Source organism: Erinaceus europaeus, chromosome 23, assembly GCF_950295315.1.
Source record: "Erinaceus europaeus chromosome 23, mEriEur2.1, whole genome shotgun sequence".
Classification (NCBI taxonomy): Eukaryota; Metazoa; Chordata; class Mammalia; order Eulipotyphla; family Erinaceidae; genus Erinaceus; species Erinaceus europaeus.
The window spans coordinates 15,410,361-15,428,487 of NC_080184.1; the positions used below are offsets into that span (position 1 = coordinate 15,410,361).

Consider the following 18,127-nt stretch of genomic DNA (forward strand, 5'->3'; position numbering starts at 1 on the left):
TGAGTCTGCATCCTGCTGGAGCTCTGGGGGTCCCACACCCCCGCTTTCCAGAGCCGGAGACCCCGTGCTGAGATTGGCTGGGGGGGCATTTCTGTCTGGAGGCACCAGGTTGTGGGGGGGGAAGACATGGCTCAAAGCCCCCCTAGTGGACAGTCACCCGCTGCTCGCCTCCCCACCCCAGCCTTTTAGCCTGCTCCCTCCTGGGACACCCTTCCCTGAGGAAACAGGGTGCTGAGGAGGCTGAGACCTGGGTGCTGCTTGAGCCCCCTGGGTGGGGTGGGGGGCTGCACTGAGCTCCCTGGGTTGGGTGAGGGGCTGCCCTGAGCTCCCTGGGGTGGGTGAGGGGGCTCACTGAGCTCCCTGGGGTGGGTGAGGGGCTGCCCTGAGCTCCCTGGGGTGGGTGAGGGGCTGCCCTGAGCTCCCTGGGGTGGGTGAGGGGCTGCCCTGAGCTCCCTGGGGTGGGTGAGGGGCTGCCCTGAACTCCCTGGGGTGGGTGAGGGGCTGCCCTGAGCTCCCTGGGGTGGGGTGAGGAGCTGCCCTGAGCTCCCTGGGGTGGGATGAGGGGCTGCCCTGAGCTCCCTGGGGTGGGTGAGGGGCTGCATTAAGCTCCCTGGGGTGGGGTGAGGGGGCTGCCCTGAGCTCCCTGGGGTGGGTGAGGGGCTGCCCTGAGCTCCCTGGGGTGGGTGAGGGGGCTGCCCTGAGCTCCCTGAGGTGGGGTGAGGGGCTGCCCTGAGCTCCCTGGGGTGGGTTAGGGGGCTCACTGAGCTCCCTGGGGTGGGTGAGGGGCTGCCCTGAGCTCCCTGGGGTGGGTGAGGGGGCTCACTGAGCTCCCTGGGGTGGGTGAGGGGCTGCCCTGAGCTCCCTGGGGTGGGGTGAGGGGCTGCCCTGAGCTCCCTGGGGTGGGGTGAGGGGCTGCCCTGAGCTCCCTGGGGTGGGTGAGGGGCTGCCCTGAGCTCCCTGGGGTGGGGTGGGGGGCTGCCCTGAACTCCCTGGGGTGGGTGAGGGGCTGCCCTGAGCTCCCTGGGGTGGGTGAGGGGCTGCCCTGAGCTCCCTGGGGTGGGGTGAGGGGCTGCCCTGAGCTCCATGGGGTGGGTGAGGGGCTGCCCTGAACTCCCTGGGGTGGGTGAGGGGCTGCCCTGAGCTCCCTGGGGTGGGGTGAGGAGCTGCCCTGAGCTCCCTGGGGTGGGATGAGGGGCTGCCCTGAGCTCCCTGGGGTGGGTGAGGGGCTGCATTAAGCTCCCTGGGGTGGGGTGAGGGGCTGCCCTGAGCTCCCTGGGGTGGGTGAGGGGGCTGCCCTGAGCTCCCTGGGGTGGGTGAGGGGCTGCCCTGAGCTCCCTGGGGTGGGTGAGGGGGCTGCCCTGAGCTCCCTGAGGTGGGGTGAGGGGCTGCCCTGAGCTCCCTGGGGTGGGTTAGGGGGCTCACTGAGCTCCCTGGGGTGGGTGAGGGGCTGCGCTGAGCTCCCTGGGGTGGGGTGGGGGGCTGTGCTGAACTCCCAGGGGTGGGGGTTCATGTGCTGTGCAGTGTGGTGGGGCTGTGGGTTGAGGTGGGTCTTGTTCTGTGTGGTGGGGGGACTCTGAGCCCCAGAGAATAGGGCTCCTCTGTGTCCTGCTGCAGGTGGGGGCTGGGTGTTGGCACCCCACCAACCATAAGCAAGGGGTGCAGGCGGGTGGTGAGGTGTGCGGGGCGTGGCCTCAAAGCACCTCTGTGCTCGGCCTGCCCCCCTGCTGCTGGGCAAGCTGCCCAGGCTCACCCCAGGGACCCCACCCCAGGCCCCTGGTTCCCTGTCTCTGCGGGACTGGGGCTCCCTGGCCCCACTGCAGACAGGGAAAGGGGCCAGAGGAGCAGGAGGCCATGGCCCTCCCCCAAGACGTCCTCCTGAGGGAGTGGGGGTGCCTGCACAGCCGGCCCGGCCAGTGGGTCAGTGCAAGCCTTGGGAACCCTAGCCCACTCCCCCCTTGTCCCGTGACTCAGACGCTGGATGAGAGGCCCCGTGTGTGGGTGGAGTTGGTCCCAGTGGTGGGTCAGGCACCAGTGTCCAGGACAGCAGGACCCTCCCTCCATAACCCGGTGGCCCTCGGGCGCGCTGGCCTGAGGGTTCCATCCATGTCGGGGGGTGGGAGGCTCGGGTGACACTGCAGGGTGGGCGCTGGCTCCTAAGAGGAGGTATCCAACGCTGGGGGCCCACCACGAGGGGCTGAGGCTGGGGTGGCACTGCGGGGTGGGCCATGGGCTCTAGGTCTTGTCGAGCCTGTAGGAGATTTCCCAGGGGAGTTGGGGAGGGCAGGGCAGGAAGGGCACTTGTTGCAGACAGGTGGGATCCGGACCCGAGGAGGACTGAGAGCCCTGGGGGGCGTGGGGAGGGGACCCGGGGACAGTGACGCAGATGACTGGGGTGCAGCTGGCAGGGACTTGGCCTGAAGTACTCCAGCAGGTGCTGGGAGCCCCCGACGGCCAGAAGGAGCTACTGACCATCACAACACATCTTCCCAGCTCTCCTGTGGGCTCTGACTGCCCGAAACTTCCTCTCAAGGATGGTTGGGGTCCTCCTCGCGCCCTGCGCCCTGGTCCTGGCCGGGTGTGCCTGGGTGTCTGCCTTTCTCATCACTGGTGTGGCCCAGGCTGACCCACTTTCAGAGCCCAGCACAGCCAGGCTTGCGGCCGGGGGAGTGGGAAGCCCTGGGCTTGGCTGCTGGAAAATGGGGCACAGGGCCAGCAGGGTTGCCTGGTCGGGCCAGCCTGGGGAGGGGGCGGGGGGAGCCCTGCCCAGGTCACCCGGCCTCAGGTCAGGCCATCCCTCCCTGTGTCCCCGAGGTCACCTGCCTTCCCCACCTCCCATGGAGCCTGTTGGGGCCATGAGTGGGGTCTCACGGGGAATCGGGCCTCCCGCTGACTCAGCCAAGCCAAACCTCAGGTATGTCCTGCAACTATCCCCGCTTGCCGGGTGTCTGGGTCCCTGCTGTATGCAGGTGGGCCCCCGCGGGAGGGTCGTGTGGAAAAGTCTCGCAGACGCCCCGTGGCGGCCCGTCCACGCACAGGATGCACGCCAGTCTGGGGCTGAGCCGGAGAGCCCCGGGTGACCAGCTATGGGCTATGACGGGTGGGTAGGAGTTTGCTGATGGACTCAGATGGCCTGGGGTAGGCGGTCGGTGGGGCAGAGCCTGGTCAGCTCGAGGATGGAAGGCACCCAAGTCTGAGGAGCACCTGAGAGGTGGCTCCTTTCTGGGAATCCTGTGGCACCCTGCCTCTGGCCACCCTGACCTCCTCTGACCTGTGGTACGGCCACTGGTCCCGGGTGACCCCACCCTGGAAGGAGTGGACAGCTGCATGGCTCATCTGGCCAGGGCGGCACACCTGGGCCCATGGGGGCTCCTCGGGACGTCCTCCCCCACGCTCTGCTGCTTGGGTTCGAGGTGTAGGGCCAGGGTGTCAGGCTCCTGCCCCCCGCCCCCACCGTCTGGCCTCTGGGCACAAACACCGGGAGCTGGCGCCCCTGGCATCTAGGCTGTGGTTGTGGAAAACAGCTGCCTGGCCAGGACCAGCTCCTGCTCCTGCTGGCGCCGCCGAGGAATGTGTGCTCGCTGCCCTCCGGGACCCGCGACGGCTAGGGACACGACGGGGTGGCCCCACTGCCACAGGGGTCCCGTGGCAGGGACAGGGGGCTCAGCCTACGTGGCTGCCCCAAACTGGGGCTCCCTGACCACCACCCCTCCGGCCTCCCACCTTGGGGGGCCCCTGTAACACTCCCATCCATCCAGTGTCCCCAGGTCACGTGAGGCCTGCACATGCCATGTGGGGGCATGGAGAGCGTCGGGGGGCAGGTAGCACCATACACAAGAACCCGGGTTCAAGACCTGCAGGGGACAGAGCTTCAGGAGCCATGGAGCAGGACTGCAAGTGTCTCTTTCTTTCTCCCCCACCTCTTGATATCTCTGTCTCTATCCTCCCCCAGCAACAACCCTGGAGTCAATTAAGAAAAAAAAAAGGGAAGAAAGAAAAGAAAAAGGACAGATGGGGACTAGACAGCATCGTGGTTCTGCAAGACACGCTCCTGCCTGAGGCTCCAAAGTGCCAGGTTCAGTCCCCCGCACCGCCACCAGCCACAGCTGAACAGGATTTTGGCTAAAGGAAGAAAAAGGAGGGTGCTGGCAGTGGCGCAGCGGGTCAAGCGCACGTGACGTGAAGCGCAAGGACCGGCGTGAGGATCCCGGTTCGAGCCCCCGGCTCCCCACCTGCAGGGGAGTCGCTTCCCAGGCGGTGAAGCAGGTCTGCAGGTGTCTGTCTTTCTGTCCCCCTCTCTGTCTTCCCCTCCTCTCTCCATGTCTCTCTGTCCTAGCCAACAGCAACAACAGCTATACTACTAACAACAATAATGATAACAGCGATGATAAACAACTAGGGCAACAAAAGGGGGAAAAATAGCTTCCAGGACCAGTGGATTCATGGTGCACGTGGGAACCCTGAAACTGCTTTAGGGGAGCCTTGAAACTACACACACAGAAGGGAGCTTTCAAACTGCCTTAAGGGGAGACCTAACACTGTTGGGGGGGGGGCTAGAAACTGCAAGGGAAAGGGGCCCCTGGCACCGCCTGTGGGAACCTTGCACTTAGGAACCTCAGAGCACTCTGGAGGGGAGACTTGAAACAGGATTCTTGGAATTGCCTGTGGGGGGCCTCAAAACAGACTGGGGAAGCTGGAGCCGCCCACGGTGGGCGTGGGACATGCCCAGGCCACTGGCTCGGCTGGGCTCCCTGTGTGCTCGGTGCGGGAAAGCCTGCTGCCATCCAGGCACGGGTCCCGGGCGTCTGCAAGGTTCTGGAGCTTGGCAGGGGGAGCCTTGAAACTCCCATTTCCAGGGTGTGCCCTTAGAGGAGGTGCAGGGAGAGGGGAGGCTGGGCTGCGGTGCCTGGCCTCCCCCTGCTGGCCCCGGGAGGAACGGCAGAGTCATGCAGCCTGCAGCCTCGCCCTCCGTGCCCCCCCACCCAGGCAGGAACCCCTGCTGGCCCCTCCAGATGCAGCCTCTGCTCCTGGGGTCCCCACCCCTCACCCCACCTTCCAGGGTGCAGAGAGGACCAGCATCCCCACAGGGTGGGTGAACTGGGGGCCGGGCCAGGTGGGCAGAGGATGGGCGTGGGGCAGGGGTATGGTTTATTTATTATTTATTGTTGGATAGAGACAGAGAGAAGGAGAGGGAGGGGGAGAGCGAGGGAGAGGGACAGAGACACCTGCAGCCCTGCTTCACCACTCGTGAAGCTGCCCCTGTCAGAGACCCTTGAGCTTGCGTCCCTGTGCCCTGTAATGTGTGCACTTAACCAGCTGGGTCACTACCGGCCTCCATTTCTTTTTCTTCTCCTATGCGTTTTTTAAAATAAATCTTTAATTTATTCCTTTTTGTTGCCTTGTTTTTTAAATTATTGTAGTTACTTTTGTTGTTATTGCTATCGTTATTGTTGGATAGAACAGAGAGGAATGGAGAGAGGAGGGGAAGACAGAGAGGGGGAGAGACAGACAGACACCTGTAGACCTGCTTCACCGCCTGGGAAGCGACGCCCCTGCAGGTGGGGAGCCGGGGGCTCGGACTGGGATCCTCACGCCGGTCCTTGTGCTTTGCGCCATGTGCGCTTAACCCACTGCACCACCGCCCGACTCTCTCTCTCTCTCTCTCTTTTTTTTTTAAGGGTTTATTTATTCATGAGAAAGATCGGAGAGAGAAAGAGCCAGACATCACTCTGGTACATGTGCTTTCAGGAATTGAACTCAGGACCAAATGCTTGAGAGTCCAATGCCATATCTACTGTGCCACCACCCAGACCACTTTTTTTTTTTTTAATAGAGTAAAGCTGGCGAGACAGCATAATGGTTCTGCAAAAAGACTCCCCTGCCTGAGGCTCTAAGCTCCTAGGTTCACATCCATCAGCCAGAGCTGTGCAGGGCTCTGGTCTCTCTTTATCTCTCTCTCTCTCTGAGAAATAAATAAAGAAAAATGAAACTGAGAGACATAGAGGGGTGGGGAGAGACAACAGCAGCCCTGCTCTGCTGTGTGTTCACCACAGGCTTGACTCCTCACTCATGGCGACACGTACACTCTAGTGGGTGCGCCACCGCCTGGCCCTGACACAGAAATGATCTTTAAAAAGAAAGAAAACTGGGGAGCCGGGCGGTAGCGCAGCGGGCTAAGCGCAGGTGGCGCAGAGCACAAGGACCGGCATAAGGATCCCGGTTCGAGCCCCCGGCTCCCCACCTGCAGGGGAGTCGCTTCCCAGGCGGTGAAGCAGGTCTGCAGGTGTCTGTCTTTCTCTCCCCCCCTCTGTCTTCCCCTCCTCTCTCCATGTCTCTCTGTCCTAGCCAACAACGATAACAACAATAATAACTACAACAATGAAACAACAGGGCAACAAAAGGGAAAACAAAGAAAGAAAGACAGAAAAGAATCTTGCTTCGGAGAGAAGTGGGGCTTTCTCTCGTGAGCCGGGCTGGCTTCACCTTGCGGACCGCTGGTCTGAACTGCCCATGGGATGGCGGAGGGAGGGCAGCACAGGCCCCTGGCCCGGCCTCCCGACAGTCTGCATGCCGCTTGCTTGGCCCAGAGAGCTGGGCCCGGAGGCTTTCTCCACGGCGGAGTGGTGAGCCGCTGGTGAGTGTCGATTTTGTTTCACTCCCATGGTAAGAGCAGTTACTATTACTTTCCCCAGGGCCCTGCTCAGCTCCGCTGAGGGTGACGCTGCGCCTGGTGCCTTGGTGCCTTGGTGCCTCCGACTGCAGAGACTCTGCAGAGCCGCCGCTGCCTGGGGATCCTCAGGGCGCCGTCGAGCCTGTGCGGTGCCTGGCTAGGCCGAGGGGGCCTGAGGCTGCAGGCGAGGCGTAGTCCGGAGCTGCCTGCCGAGCCGGCTGGGTTCTGCGGGTCAGGCTGGGGAGACTGAGCTGGGTCGCAGCCCTGTTCCCGGCACAGGGCTTTGCCCATGACAACCCCACTGCTCCCCGGATGAGCTGTCTCTCTTTTCTCTCTTTGTTCATTCATTATTTCTCTTTGTAAGTTTTCTTTATGCCCTTTGTTGCCCTTGTTTTTTTATTGTTGTTGTTGTTACTGATGTCGTCGTTGTCGGTTAGGACAGAGAGACATGGAGAGAGGAGGGGCAGACAGAGAGGGGCAGAGACAGACAGACGCCTGCAGACCTGCTTCACCGCCTGGGAAGCGACGCCCCTGCAGGTGGGGAGCCGGGGCTCGAACCGGGATCCTCGCGCCGGTCCCTGCGCTTGGCGCCACCTGCGCCCGACCCCCTGTAATTCTTTTTAAAAAATGTTTTTTATTATTTTGGATAGAGACAGCCAGAAATCGAGAGGGAAGGGGTGATAGAGAGGGAGAGAGACAGAGAGACCCCTGCAGCCCTGCCTCGCCACTCGCAAAGCTTCCCCTGCGGGGGGATCGGGGGCTCGAACCCGGGTCCTCGAGCGTGGTGACACGCGCGCCCCCGCCGGCTTGGCTTTTGTTCCTCCGTGGCCTGAGCCCGCCGGGGGAGCCGGGCGTGACCCGGGCTAGGCCGCCGTCTGGCCGCTCGCACCCACCCGCGCTCTGGCACACCCGCGCCCGCCCGACCCGGAGCCCCTCAACCGGCGACCCTGTGACCCTAGGGCCGACCCCTGCCCTCACTGCCCCCTGGTTGGCCCCGCCCCTCAGCCTGACCCCCTCTAGTTGACCCCGCCCCCTAGGCCTGACCCCGCCCCTCAGCCTGACTCCTCTGGTTGATCCCGCCCCCTCAGCCTGACCCCCCCTCTAATAGACCCCGCCCCGCAGCCTGACCCCGCCCCTCAGCCTGACTCCTCTGGTTGACCCCGCCCCACTGCCTGAGCCCGCCCCTCAGCTTGACTCCCCTCCCCTTTAGCCTAACCCCCCCCCCCAGAGACCCGCCCCAGCCATGCCCTCAGCCTGTCACCGAGACTACTGGGACGGGTCCGGGACCCCCAGATTCACTGCAGCCCGTCGCCTTCTAGGTGGGAGGGTGGGGGTGCTCAGGGGGGAGAGGTCGCGGAAAGGGCGGAAGCCGAACCCCAAGAGCTGACAGCAGGGTCCCGCCCACAGACACACCAGCCAATCCCTGCAGCCACGCCCCACATCCGCCAGCCAATCCCTGCAGCCACGCTCCTCCATCTGTGGCCACGCCCCACAGCCGCCAGCCAATCCCTGCAGCCACGCTCCTCCATCTGTGGCCACGCCCCACAGCCGCCAGCCAATCCTGTCCGCCCAGGCCAGGACACGACTCCGCCCCAGCCCTTTCTCTCCTCAGCTCAGAGCGCCCTTCCTCAGACCCCACCTCCTCCTCTCACACTCCCGTTTTCCGGCCCTGCAGAGCGCGCCACCACACACTCCCTTCAGGGCCGCAGAGCGAGCTCCAGGGTGGCTCTGCTTTGCAGACTGCGGAGGGGTGCCTACTCCCGTCGGTCAGTCAGTCGGCAAGGAGGCTCCCGGCTGTGCGAGGTCCCGCGGCGTCCAGAGCCGGCGTCCCCAAGGCTGCTGACCACCAGGCGACTGGCTCAGGGGCACCGCAAGAGAAGGGGACTGGAGCCGGGCAGGAAGGTGAGCCGCCTCGGGAACTCCCCAGGACGGCAAACCTGGCGGCCTGCGCGGGGCAGAAGGTGTGCGACCTCCAGTGGCCGTCATGACCGTCGGCGACCACCAGCGACCTGGGCCCCAGTGACCGTCGGTGACCACCAGCGACCTGGCCGTCATGACCGTCAGTGACCACCAGTGACCTGGCCGCCATGACCGTCAGTGACCACCAGCGACCTGGCCCCCAGTGACCGTCAGTGACCACCAGCGACCTGGCCCCCAGTGACCGTCAGTGACCACTAGCGACCTGGCCGTCATGACCGTCAGTGACCACCAGCGACCTGGCCCCCAGTGACAGTCAGTGACCACCAGTTACCACCAGCGACCTGGCCCCCAGTGACAGTCAGTGACCACCAGTTACCACCAGCGACCTGGCCCCCAGTGACTGTCAGTGACCACCAGCGACCTGGCCCCCAGTGACAGTCAGTGACCACCAGTTACCACCAGCGACCTGGCCCCCAGTGACTGTCAGTGACCACCAGCGACCTGGCCCCCAGTGACCGTCGGCGACCACCAGTGACCACCAGCGACCTGGCCCCCAGTGACAGTCAGTGACCACCAGTTACCACCAGCGACCTGGCCCCCAGTGACAGTCAGTGACCACCAGTTACCACCAGCGACCTGGCCCCCAGTGACAGTCAGTGACCACCAGTGACCACCAGCGACCTGGCCCCCAGTGACTGTCAGTGACCACCAGCGACCTGGCCCCCAGTGACCATCGGCGACCACCAGTGACCACCAGCGACCTGGCCCCCAGTGACTGTCAGTGACCACCAGTTACCACCAGCGACCTGGCCCCCAGTGACCGTCGGCGACCACCAGTGACCACCAGCGACCTGGCCCCCAGTGACAGTCAGTGACCACCAGTTACCACCAGCGACCTGGCCCCCAGTGACTGTCAGTGACCACCAGTGACCACCAGCGACCTGGCCCCCAGTGACCGTCGGCGACCACCAGTGACCACCAGCGACCTGGCCGTCATGACCGTCGGCGACCACCAGTTACCACCAGCGACCTGGCCCCCAGTGACAGTCAGTGACCACCAGTTACCACCAGCGACCTGGCCCCCAGTGACAGTCAGTGACCACCAGTTACCACCAGCGACCTGGCCCCCAGTGACTGTCAGTGACCACCAGTTACCACCAGCGACCTGGCCCCCAGTGACCGTCGGCGACCACCAGTGACCACCAGCGACCTGGCCCCCAGTGACCGTTGGCGACCACCAGTTACCACCAGCGACCTGGCCCCCAGTGACAGTCAGTGACCACCAGTTACCACCAGCGACCTGGCCCCCAGTGACCGTCGGCGACCACCAGTGACCACCAGCGACCTGGCCGTCATGACCGTCGGCGACCACCAGTTACCACCAGCGACCTGGCCCCCAGTGACAGTCAGTGACCACCAGTTACCACCAGCGACCTGGCCCCCAGTGACAGTCAGTGACCACCAGTTACCACCAGCGACCTGGCCCCCAGTGACTGTCAGTGACCACCAGTTACCACCAGCGACCTGGCCCCCAGTGACCGTCGGCGACCACCAGTGACCACCAGCGACCTGGCCCCCAGTGACCGTCGGCGACCACCAGTTACCACCAGCGACCTGGCCCCCAGTGACAGTCAGTGACCACCAGTTACCACCAGCGACCTGGCCCCCAGTGACCGTCGGTGACCACCAGTTACCACCAGCGACCTGGCCCCCAGTGACCGTCGGCGACCACCAGTGACCACCAGCGACCTGGCCGTCATGACCGTCGGTGACCACCAGCCACCTGGCCCCCAGTGACTGTCAGTGACCACCAGCGACCTGGCCGTCAGTGACCTTCAGCAGCCTGGCCGTGCACTGAGGCCAGCAGCATGCAGGAGCCCAGATGCCGGCACTGGGGCCGTGTGGTGGGCACCCCGGCTCCTGGGACAGCAGGCAGACAGTGGGGAGGAGGGACCCTCAGGAGAGGGACGGACAGGGCCTGGAGACACAAGGGTACAGGGCAGCCTCCCAGCCTTGGGGACGCAGAGTCGGGGAGACACAGGCAGCCTTCGGGGGCCACAGGCAGCACCACCAGCCCCACGCCCCGTGCTCCTGAGGACTGCAGGCCGTCGGGGCTCAGGGTGGGATGCCGCCTGGGTCCTCACCCCTGGACTCGGGCCGGGCCACCCTCGCCTCAGAGACACTGAGCAGCCAGAGGCTGGAAGGCGCGGGGCACTGGGGGACAGGGGGCACAGGCCCAGGCGATGCCAGAAAACGCTCCAGACTTCCGTGGGAGAGAAGGGTTTACTCCTGGCCGTATGCCCTCCCCCCCGGGGCCCTGCCTGGCCAGCCCCGCGGCTGCAGAGGAGCACAGACAGCACGCCCGTGGTCCGGCCTCGCTGCCCCATGCAGCGGGCAGTGTGGTCCAAGAGAGCCCCTCTTCCCACGGGGCGGCGGCGCCCCAGCGGGATCCACAGGGCAGCCCTGGGCTGTGCAGAAAAACAAGAGGAAAATGTTCTTCACACCCTGCAGCCTGAGGTGGCCGAGGGGCCAGGCTCTGCACCCTGCCTGGCCCTGGTGGGGGCGCAGGGCTGAGTGCCCACCGCCGGGCTCTGGGGGTAGGCAGGCACGGTGGCAGGCTGCACCGAGGCCGAGGCGTCCCGAGCGCACAGGCTGTCCCCCAGCGCAGGCCTAGGCCCCGGGTCCCGGGTCCCGGGGCCGCTAGAGGGTGGAGTCCATGAGCGGGCAGCCGTTGTCGGGCAGCATGATGCGGGTGCTGGCGCTGGGCCGCACGGAGGGCACATAGTGGGTGGCCTCTTGGGGGGCCCGGCGGCGACACAGACAGCAGAGCAGGTGGCGGAAGGTGCGGCGCATCTCGGCGTCCCGGCACGAGTACACCACGGCGTTGACCAGCGAGTTGGCCTCGGCCAGCAGCAGGAAGTACTTCTCCACGGCCAGCACGTTGCAGGACTGGCAGCCCAGCCCGTCCAGGAGCAGCACCACCTGGGCCGGCGTCCAGCAGACCACGAACGCCCCTGCGGATGGGACGGGGCCAGGTAAGCGGGCAGCCCTTGCTGGGGGTGGGCCTGAGGGTGACTGGGAGGTGGTCGCTGTCCACAGCAGTGTGGTGGGAGGTCTGCTGGGGGGCAGGCCCTCCCCCAAAGGCTGTGAGGCAAGCTGGCTTCAAGGGGAGGGTGAGAATTTGGGGAGGGGGGCCGGGGAGACAGCACAGGGGTTCCGCAAAAAGGCTTCGGGGCCTGATTCACCCTAGAGGCAAATTAAAGTAGTGAGTAAGCAAAGTCTTTTATTTGGAGTGGGGAGGATAACATAACGGTTCTGCAAACAGACTCTTCTGCCTGAGTCTCTGAGGTCCCAGGTTCACTCCCCAGCGCCACCAAGCAGCAAGGGCTAAGCCGGGCTCTGGGGAAAAACAGAACAAAACAAACAAAATGCGTGAGGTGAGGGAGATAGGGTTCCGCAAAGACTCTCCCGCCTGAGGCTCTGAATTCCCAGGTTCAACCCCACATCCCCACAGCAGCCAGAGCTGAATAGAGCTCTGGAAAAAAAATTTTTGGAGGGGGTGAGTCATTCCTTGTTCTTGCTAGGGGTTGACATCATGCTTAAGATGCTTTAAAATACCTTTTTAAAATTTATTTATTTATTTATCAATGAGAGGGACAGGAGAGAGAGAGACAGAAAGAGGCAGACATGTGCTGCCGGGGATCGAACTCCAGACCTCATGCTTGAGAGCACAAGGCTTTGTCCAGTGCGCCACCACCCGGACCACGTGGACTGCTAAAGTATCTTTAAGAGAGATCAGAGCCCTGCTCAGCTCTGGCTGATAGTAGTGGTGGGGACAGAACTTGGGGCCTCAGAGCCTCAAGAGTCTTTTTGCAGAAACATTATTATCATCCCCAGCACCTTGCTCGGCTGGGGACTGAACCTGGGTCTTTGGAGCCTCAGGGACATTATTGTAGTTGTTGTTGTTAATAGTATCACTATTATTGTTGTTTTTTCCCCAGAGGCCTGCCTCGCTGTGGCTGCTGGTGGTGCTGGGGACTGAACCTGGGACCTGGGGGCCTCAGGAGGATCTTTTTGCAGAAACACTATTTGTCACTATTGTTTTTGTTATTATTATCCCCAGAGCTCTGCTTAGTTCTGGCTGCTGGTAGTGCTGGGGACTGAACCTGAGACCTTGGAGCCTCAGGAGAATCTTTTTGCAGAAACACTGTTGTTATTATTATTGTTTAGACATCATTAAAAAAGATTTTCTTTTTTTATTTATCCATGAAGAAAGACAGAGAGAAAGAACCAGACGTGAGTCTGGTCCACGTGCTGCCGGGGGTCGAACTCGGGACCTCACGCTCGAGAGTCCTGTGCTTTAGCCAGTGCACCCCCTCCCGGCCCACTACGGTCATGGCCATCGTCACTCTCACTGTTCTTTCCCCAGGGCCCGGCTCAGCTCTGGCTGGGGGTGACCCCCACCACGCCAGGTGACCGCTGTGCCGTCTCGCGGCCACTCCACTCACCCAGGATGATGACCACCGTCTTGACCAGGCTGAGCGTGGTCTCCCGGTAGCGGGGGTGGCAGCTGACGTGCTCAGACATGCGCTGCACGCGGCGCCGCACGTACAGGAAGATGCGCGTGTACACGGCCACCATGAGCAGGAAGACCAGCAGGCTGGACAGCGCCCAGGCGGCCAGGTAGGCGCGGCTGAGCAGCGGGGCCATGCGCGAGCAGCGGTCCAGCGCGCACAGGCAGTGCCACAGGCGGGCGGGCAGCAGCCCCAGGCCCAGCGCGGCCGCCCACACGCTGGCGATGAGCAGCGCCACCCGGCCTCGGGGCAGCTGGCTGTGCAGCTGCACGGCCATGACGCTGCGGTGGCGCTCCACGGCGATGGCCAGCAGCGTGGCCACCGAGGCTGTGAGGCTGGCGTCCAGCAGGCCCTGGCGCAGGAACCAGCCGTCCAGCGAGAGGCGCGCCGTGCGCGGGCCGGTGTGGAACATGAGGAAGAGGTAGGCCACGCCCGCGAACAGGTCGGCGGCCGCCAGGTTGCCCAGCAGGTAGTAGATGGGCTGGTGGAAGCGGCGGTTGCAGGCGATGGCCGCGATGACCAGCAGGTTGGTCAGCAGCACCAGCAGGCTGACCGTCAGCCCCAGCGCCACCACCACCGCGTCCTTGGGCCGCCAGTGGGTCGCCAGCTCCTTGCCGCTGTTGTTGTAGAAGAAGACGATGGTCTCGTTGTGGTGGCACTGGCCCATGGTGGCGGCCTGGGGGCGGGACGGGGCGGGTGGTTGGAGGTCAGGGGAAGGGGTGGGGGAGGGCCGCCTGGCATGGGGGACACAGGGCAGGGTGAGGAAGGGGCCGCCTGGGAAGGGGACACAGGGCAGGGTGGGGAAGGGGCCGCCTGGCATGGGGACACAGGGCAGGGTGGGGAAGGGGCCGCCTGGGAGGGGGACACAGGGCAGGGTGAGGAAGGGGCCGCCTGGGATGGGGGACACAGGGCAGGGTGGGGAAGGGGCCGCCTGGGATGGGGACACAGGGCAGGGTGAGGAAGGGACCGCCTGGGATGGGGACACAGGGCAGGGTGGGGAAGGGGCCGCCTGGGATGGGGACACAGGGCAGGGTGAGGAAGGGACCGCCTGGGATGGGGGACACAGGGCAGGGTGAGGAAGGGGCCGCCTGGGATGGGGACACAGGGCAGGGTGGGGAAGGGGCCGCCTGGGATGGGGACACAGGGCAGGGTGGGGAAGGGGCCGCCTGGGATGGGGGACACAGGGCAGGGTGAGGAAGGGGCCGCCTGGGATGGGGGACACAGGGCAGGGTGAGGAAGGGGCCGCCTGGGATGGGGGACACAGGGCAGGGTGAGGAAGGGGCCGCCAGGAATGGGGACACAGGGCAGGGTGGTGAAGGGGCCGCCAGGGATGGGGACACAGGGCAGGGTGGGGAAGGGGCCGCCTGGGATGGGGACACAGGGCAGGGTGGGGAAGGGGCCGCCTGGCATGGGGACACAGGGCAGGGTGGGGAAGGGGCCGCCTGGGATGGGGGACACAGGGCAGGGTGAGGAAGGGGCCGCCTGGGATGGGGGACACAGGGCAGGGTGAGGAAGGGGCCGCCTGGGATGGGGGACACAGGGCAGGGTGGGGATGGGGCCGCCTGGGATGGGGACACAGGGCAGGGTGAGGAAGGGGCCGCCAGGAATGGGGACACAGGGCAGGGTGGTGAAGGGGCCGCCAGGGATGGGGACACAGGGCAGGGTGGGGAAGGGGCCGCCTGGGATGGGGACACAGGGCAGGGTGGGGAAGGGGCCGCCTGGCATGGGGACACAGGGCAGGGAGAGGTTGGGACCGCCTGGGATGGAGACACAGGGCAGGGTGGGGAAGGGACCGCCTGGGATCGGGGACACAGGGCAGGGTGGGGAAGGGACCGCCTGGGATGGGGGACACAGGGCAGGGTGGGGAAGGGGCTGCCTGGGATGGGGACACATGGCAGGGTGGGGAAGGGGCCGCCTGGGATGGGGGACACAGGGCAGGGTGGGGAAGGGGCCGCCTGGGATGGGGACACAGGGCAGGGTGGGGAAGGGGCCGCCTGGGATGGGGACACAGGGCAGGGTGGGGAAGGGACCGCCTGGGATGGGGGACACAGGGCAGGGTGGGGAAGGGGCCGCCTGGGATGGGGACACAGGGCAGGGTGGGGATGGGGCCGCCTGGCATGGGGACACAGGGCAGGGTGGGGAAGGGGCCGCCTGGGATGGGGGACACAGGGCAGGGTGGGGAATGGACCGCCTGGGATGGGGGACACAGGGCAGGGTGGGGAAGGGGCCGCCTGGGATGGGGGACACAGGGCAGGGTGGGGAAGGGGCCGCCTGGGATGGGGGACACAGGGCAGGGTGGGGAAGGGACTGCTGGGATGGGGACACAGGGCAGGGTGAGGAAGGGGCCGCCTGGGATGGGGACACAGGGCAGGGTGGGGAAGGGACCGCCTGGGATGGGGGACACAGGGCAGGGTGGGGAAGGGACTGCTGGGATGGGGACACAGGGCAGGGTGAGGAAGGGGCCGCCTGGGATGGGGACACAGGGCAGGGTGGGGAAGGGGCCGCCAGGGATGGGGACACAGGGCAGGGTGGGGAAGGGGCTGCTGGGACTGGGAAAGGGGGTGGGTACGGGGGTGGGTCAGGGCCTGGATGGACGGCCGCTTAGATGTTCTTCCCCAAGCCACCCCGAGCTGTCATGAAGCCCTTGACCCGGCGTGACCCTCTGTCCCCCACCCTGAGGACCCCTACTCTGGCGAAAACCCTTGACCTGGCCTGACCCCCCTCAGCTCACCCCTGCCCCGGGCCCAGCACTGATCCTGAGACGCGGGCTGGGACCCTGGCATGCGTCCCTGCCCCGCGCGCGCCCCCACCCTGGCACGGACCCTGGGCGCGGGCGCGCCCTCCATCCTCCCGCGACCCCCGGTGGTGGGGGCGGTGCAGGCCGCAGAGACGGGAGGGGTCAGCGTGGGGTGGGGGACCCGGGAGCTGCGGCGCAGGACAAAGGGGAGCCCCCCGCCCCTCACCTGCGCTCACCTGGCCGCCGCCCGGGCTCTGCGGGCCAGGCGCAGGGACCCCGAGGCGGGCTCCGCGATCCCACCCCGCGCCAGCCCCGCCCGGGACCCCTCGCGCCGGAACCGCAGCCCCGCTTCCTCTCGCACCCGCCCGCGGCCCCGCCGCTTCCGGCCGGCCGCCCCGCCCCCCACCAGGCGCCCGGACCCGGGTTCGAGTGAGGTGGGTCAGCGTTGAAGCCCCCGCAGCTCGCCCGCCCCGCTGCGACCCGAGAGCATTGCGCCTCTGGGTGCGCCCGTCCCGCGCCCAGGCCCCCGCCTATGTCACCGCCTCTTGAGCACCCAGGTCCCCACCCCGCTGTGCGCCCGGTCCCCGCCCACTGTGCGCCCCAGTCCCGCGCCCTGCTGCCTGCCAGGTCCCCGCCCCACTGTGCGCCCAGGACCCCGCCCCCGTGTGCCCCAGACCCCAGGTCCGCATCCCCCTGAGCACCTCAGGCCTGCGCCCAGGTCCCCACCCCCCTGTGCGACCTGGTCCCCACCTCTCTGAGCGCCCCAGTCCGGCACCCATGTCCCCCTCCCACCCCCACCACAACTCCCGGGTCACTCCGTGTGCGCCCAAGTGTCCACCCAGTTCCCACCCGCCGTGCGCCCAGGTCCCCGTCCTCGTGTGCCCAGACCCCAAGTCGCCACCCCGCTGTGTGCTCAGGTCCCCGCCCCCATGTGTCAGACCCCAAGTCGTCACCCCTCTGTGCCCCCAGGTCCCCGCCCCTGTGCGCCCAGACCCCAAGTCGTCACCCCGCTGTGCGCCCAGGTCCCCGCCCCCGTGTGCCCAGACCCCAAGTCCCCACCCCGCTGTGCGCCCAGGTCCCCGCCCCCGTGTGCCCAGACCCCAAGTCCCCACCCCGCTGTGCGCTCAGGTCCCCGCCCCCGTGTGTCAGACCCCAAGTCGTCACCCCTCTGTGCCCCCAGGTCCCCACCCCCGTGTGCCCAGACCCCGTGTCGTCACCCCGCTGTGCCACCAGGTCCCCATCCCCGTGTGTCAGACCCCAAGTCGTCAGCCCTCTGTGCCCCCAGGTCCCCGCTCCCGTGTGCCCAGACCCCAAGTCCCCACCCCTCTGTGCGCCCAGGTCCCCGCCCCCGTGTGCCCAGACCCCAAGTCCCCACCCCGCTGTGCGCTCAGGTCCCCGCCCCCGTGTGTCAGACCCCAAGTCGTCAGCCCTCTGTGCCCCCAGGTCCCCACCCCCGTGTGCCCAGACCCCGTGTCGTCACCCCGCTGTGCCACCAGGTCCCCGCCCCCGTGTGCCCAGGCCCCAAGTCGTCACCCCGCTGTGCCCCCAGGTCCCCGCCCCCGTGTGCCCAGGCCCCAAGTCGTCACCCCGCTGTGCCCCCAGGTCCCCGTCCTCGTGTGCCCAGACCCCAAGTCGTCACCCCGCTGTGCCCCAGGTCCCGCCCCTGTGTGCCCAGACCCCGTGTCGTCACCCCGCTGTGCCACCAGGTCCCCATCCCCGTGTGCCCAGACCCCAAGTCGTCACCCCTCTGTGCCCCCAGGTCCCCGCCCCCGTGTGCCCAGACCCCGTGTCGTCACCCCGCTGTGCCACCAGGTCCCCGCCCCCGTGTGCCCAGACCCCAAGTCGCCACCCCACCATATGCCCAGCCCCCCGCGCCCATGCCCGTCCCGGCGCTCCCACACTCCTAGGTTCCACACACCTCAAAACTGCTCCTCCTGCCAGCACCCGCCCCCAGCCCAGACCCGGGGCAGCCGGCTCCCCCGCCTGGCACGCAGCCCACCGTCCCGGCTGGCTGTGTTTGGTTACACTGGCTGATTAAGTTCCCCAGCTCGATAGGCGGGGCGGGTGACTCAGCCGTGCCAGCCCAGCCTGCAGGTAGGTGTTGGGATGCCGTGGGAGGCCGGCTGTGCCCCCAGTACACACACACACACACACACACACACACACACACACGTCGGGGCACAGCGACACCCGTTTTATTGGACACCCTAAAGTGTCTAGTCTCGGAGC

The 18,127-nt window shown here is 66.1% G+C and overlaps 2 protein-coding genes across 3 annotated transcripts; one reads left to right on the forward strand and one right to left on the reverse strand.

The window, feature by feature from the left end:
• Positions 1 to 11,151: 11,151 nt before the first annotated feature.
• On the reverse strand, positions 11,152 to 16,449 carry LPAR2 (lysophosphatidic acid receptor 2). Of its 2 annotated transcripts, none has more exons than XM_060181886.1 (3): positions 16,135 to 16,444; positions 13,096 to 13,837; positions 11,152 to 11,601 (listed from the first exon to the last, which is right to left on the reverse strand). In XM_060181886.1, the coding sequence occupies exons 2-3, from the start codon at positions 13,826 to 13,828 to the stop codon at positions 11,288 to 11,290; spliced, it is 1,047 nt and encodes a 348-aa protein (XP_060037869.1). In that variant the 5' UTR covers positions 13,829 to 13,837; positions 16,135 to 16,444; the 3' UTR covers positions 11,152 to 11,287. The 2 variants fall into 2 exon arrangements, with proteins under 2 accessions (XP_060037869.1, XP_060037870.1); XM_060181887.1 differs by lacking the exon at positions 11,152 to 11,601 and adding an exon at positions 11,851 to 11,986 and having other exon boundaries at positions 16,135 to 16,449.
• On the forward strand, positions 15,943 to 17,932 carry LOC132535509 (uncharacterized). The gene is made up of 3 exons (XM_060181422.1): positions 15,943 to 16,327; positions 16,868 to 16,963; positions 17,079 to 17,932. The coding sequence occupies exons 1-3, from the start codon at positions 15,943 to 15,945 to the stop codon at positions 17,930 to 17,932; spliced, it is 1,335 nt and encodes a 444-aa protein (XP_060037405.1).
• Positions 17,933 to 18,127: the final 195 nt, after the last annotated feature.

Bases quoted from the DNA above. Each gene is read 5' to 3' on its own strand.
- LOC132535509 (XM_060181422.1), top strand. From the start codon at position 15,943: ATGCGTCCCTGCCCCGCGCGCGCCCCCACCCTGGCACGGACCCTGGGC. The intron at 16,328-16,867 runs GTGAGGTGGGTC...CTGTGCCCCCAG, and splicing joins GCGCCCGGACCCGGGTTCGA to GTCCCCGCCCCTGTGCGCCC. The intron at 16,964-17,078 runs GTGCGCCCAGGT...CTGTGCCCCCAG, and splicing joins CCCCAAGTCCCCACCCCGCT to GTCCCCACCCCCGTGTGCCC.
- LPAR2 (XM_060181886.1), bottom strand. From the start codon at position 13,828: ATGGGCCAGTGCCACCACAACGAGACCATCGTCTTCTTCTACAACAAC. The intron at 11,602-13,095 runs GTGAGTGGAGTG...TCCCATCCGCAG, and splicing joins GACGGTGGTCATCATCCTGG to GGGCGTTCGTGGTCTGCTGG.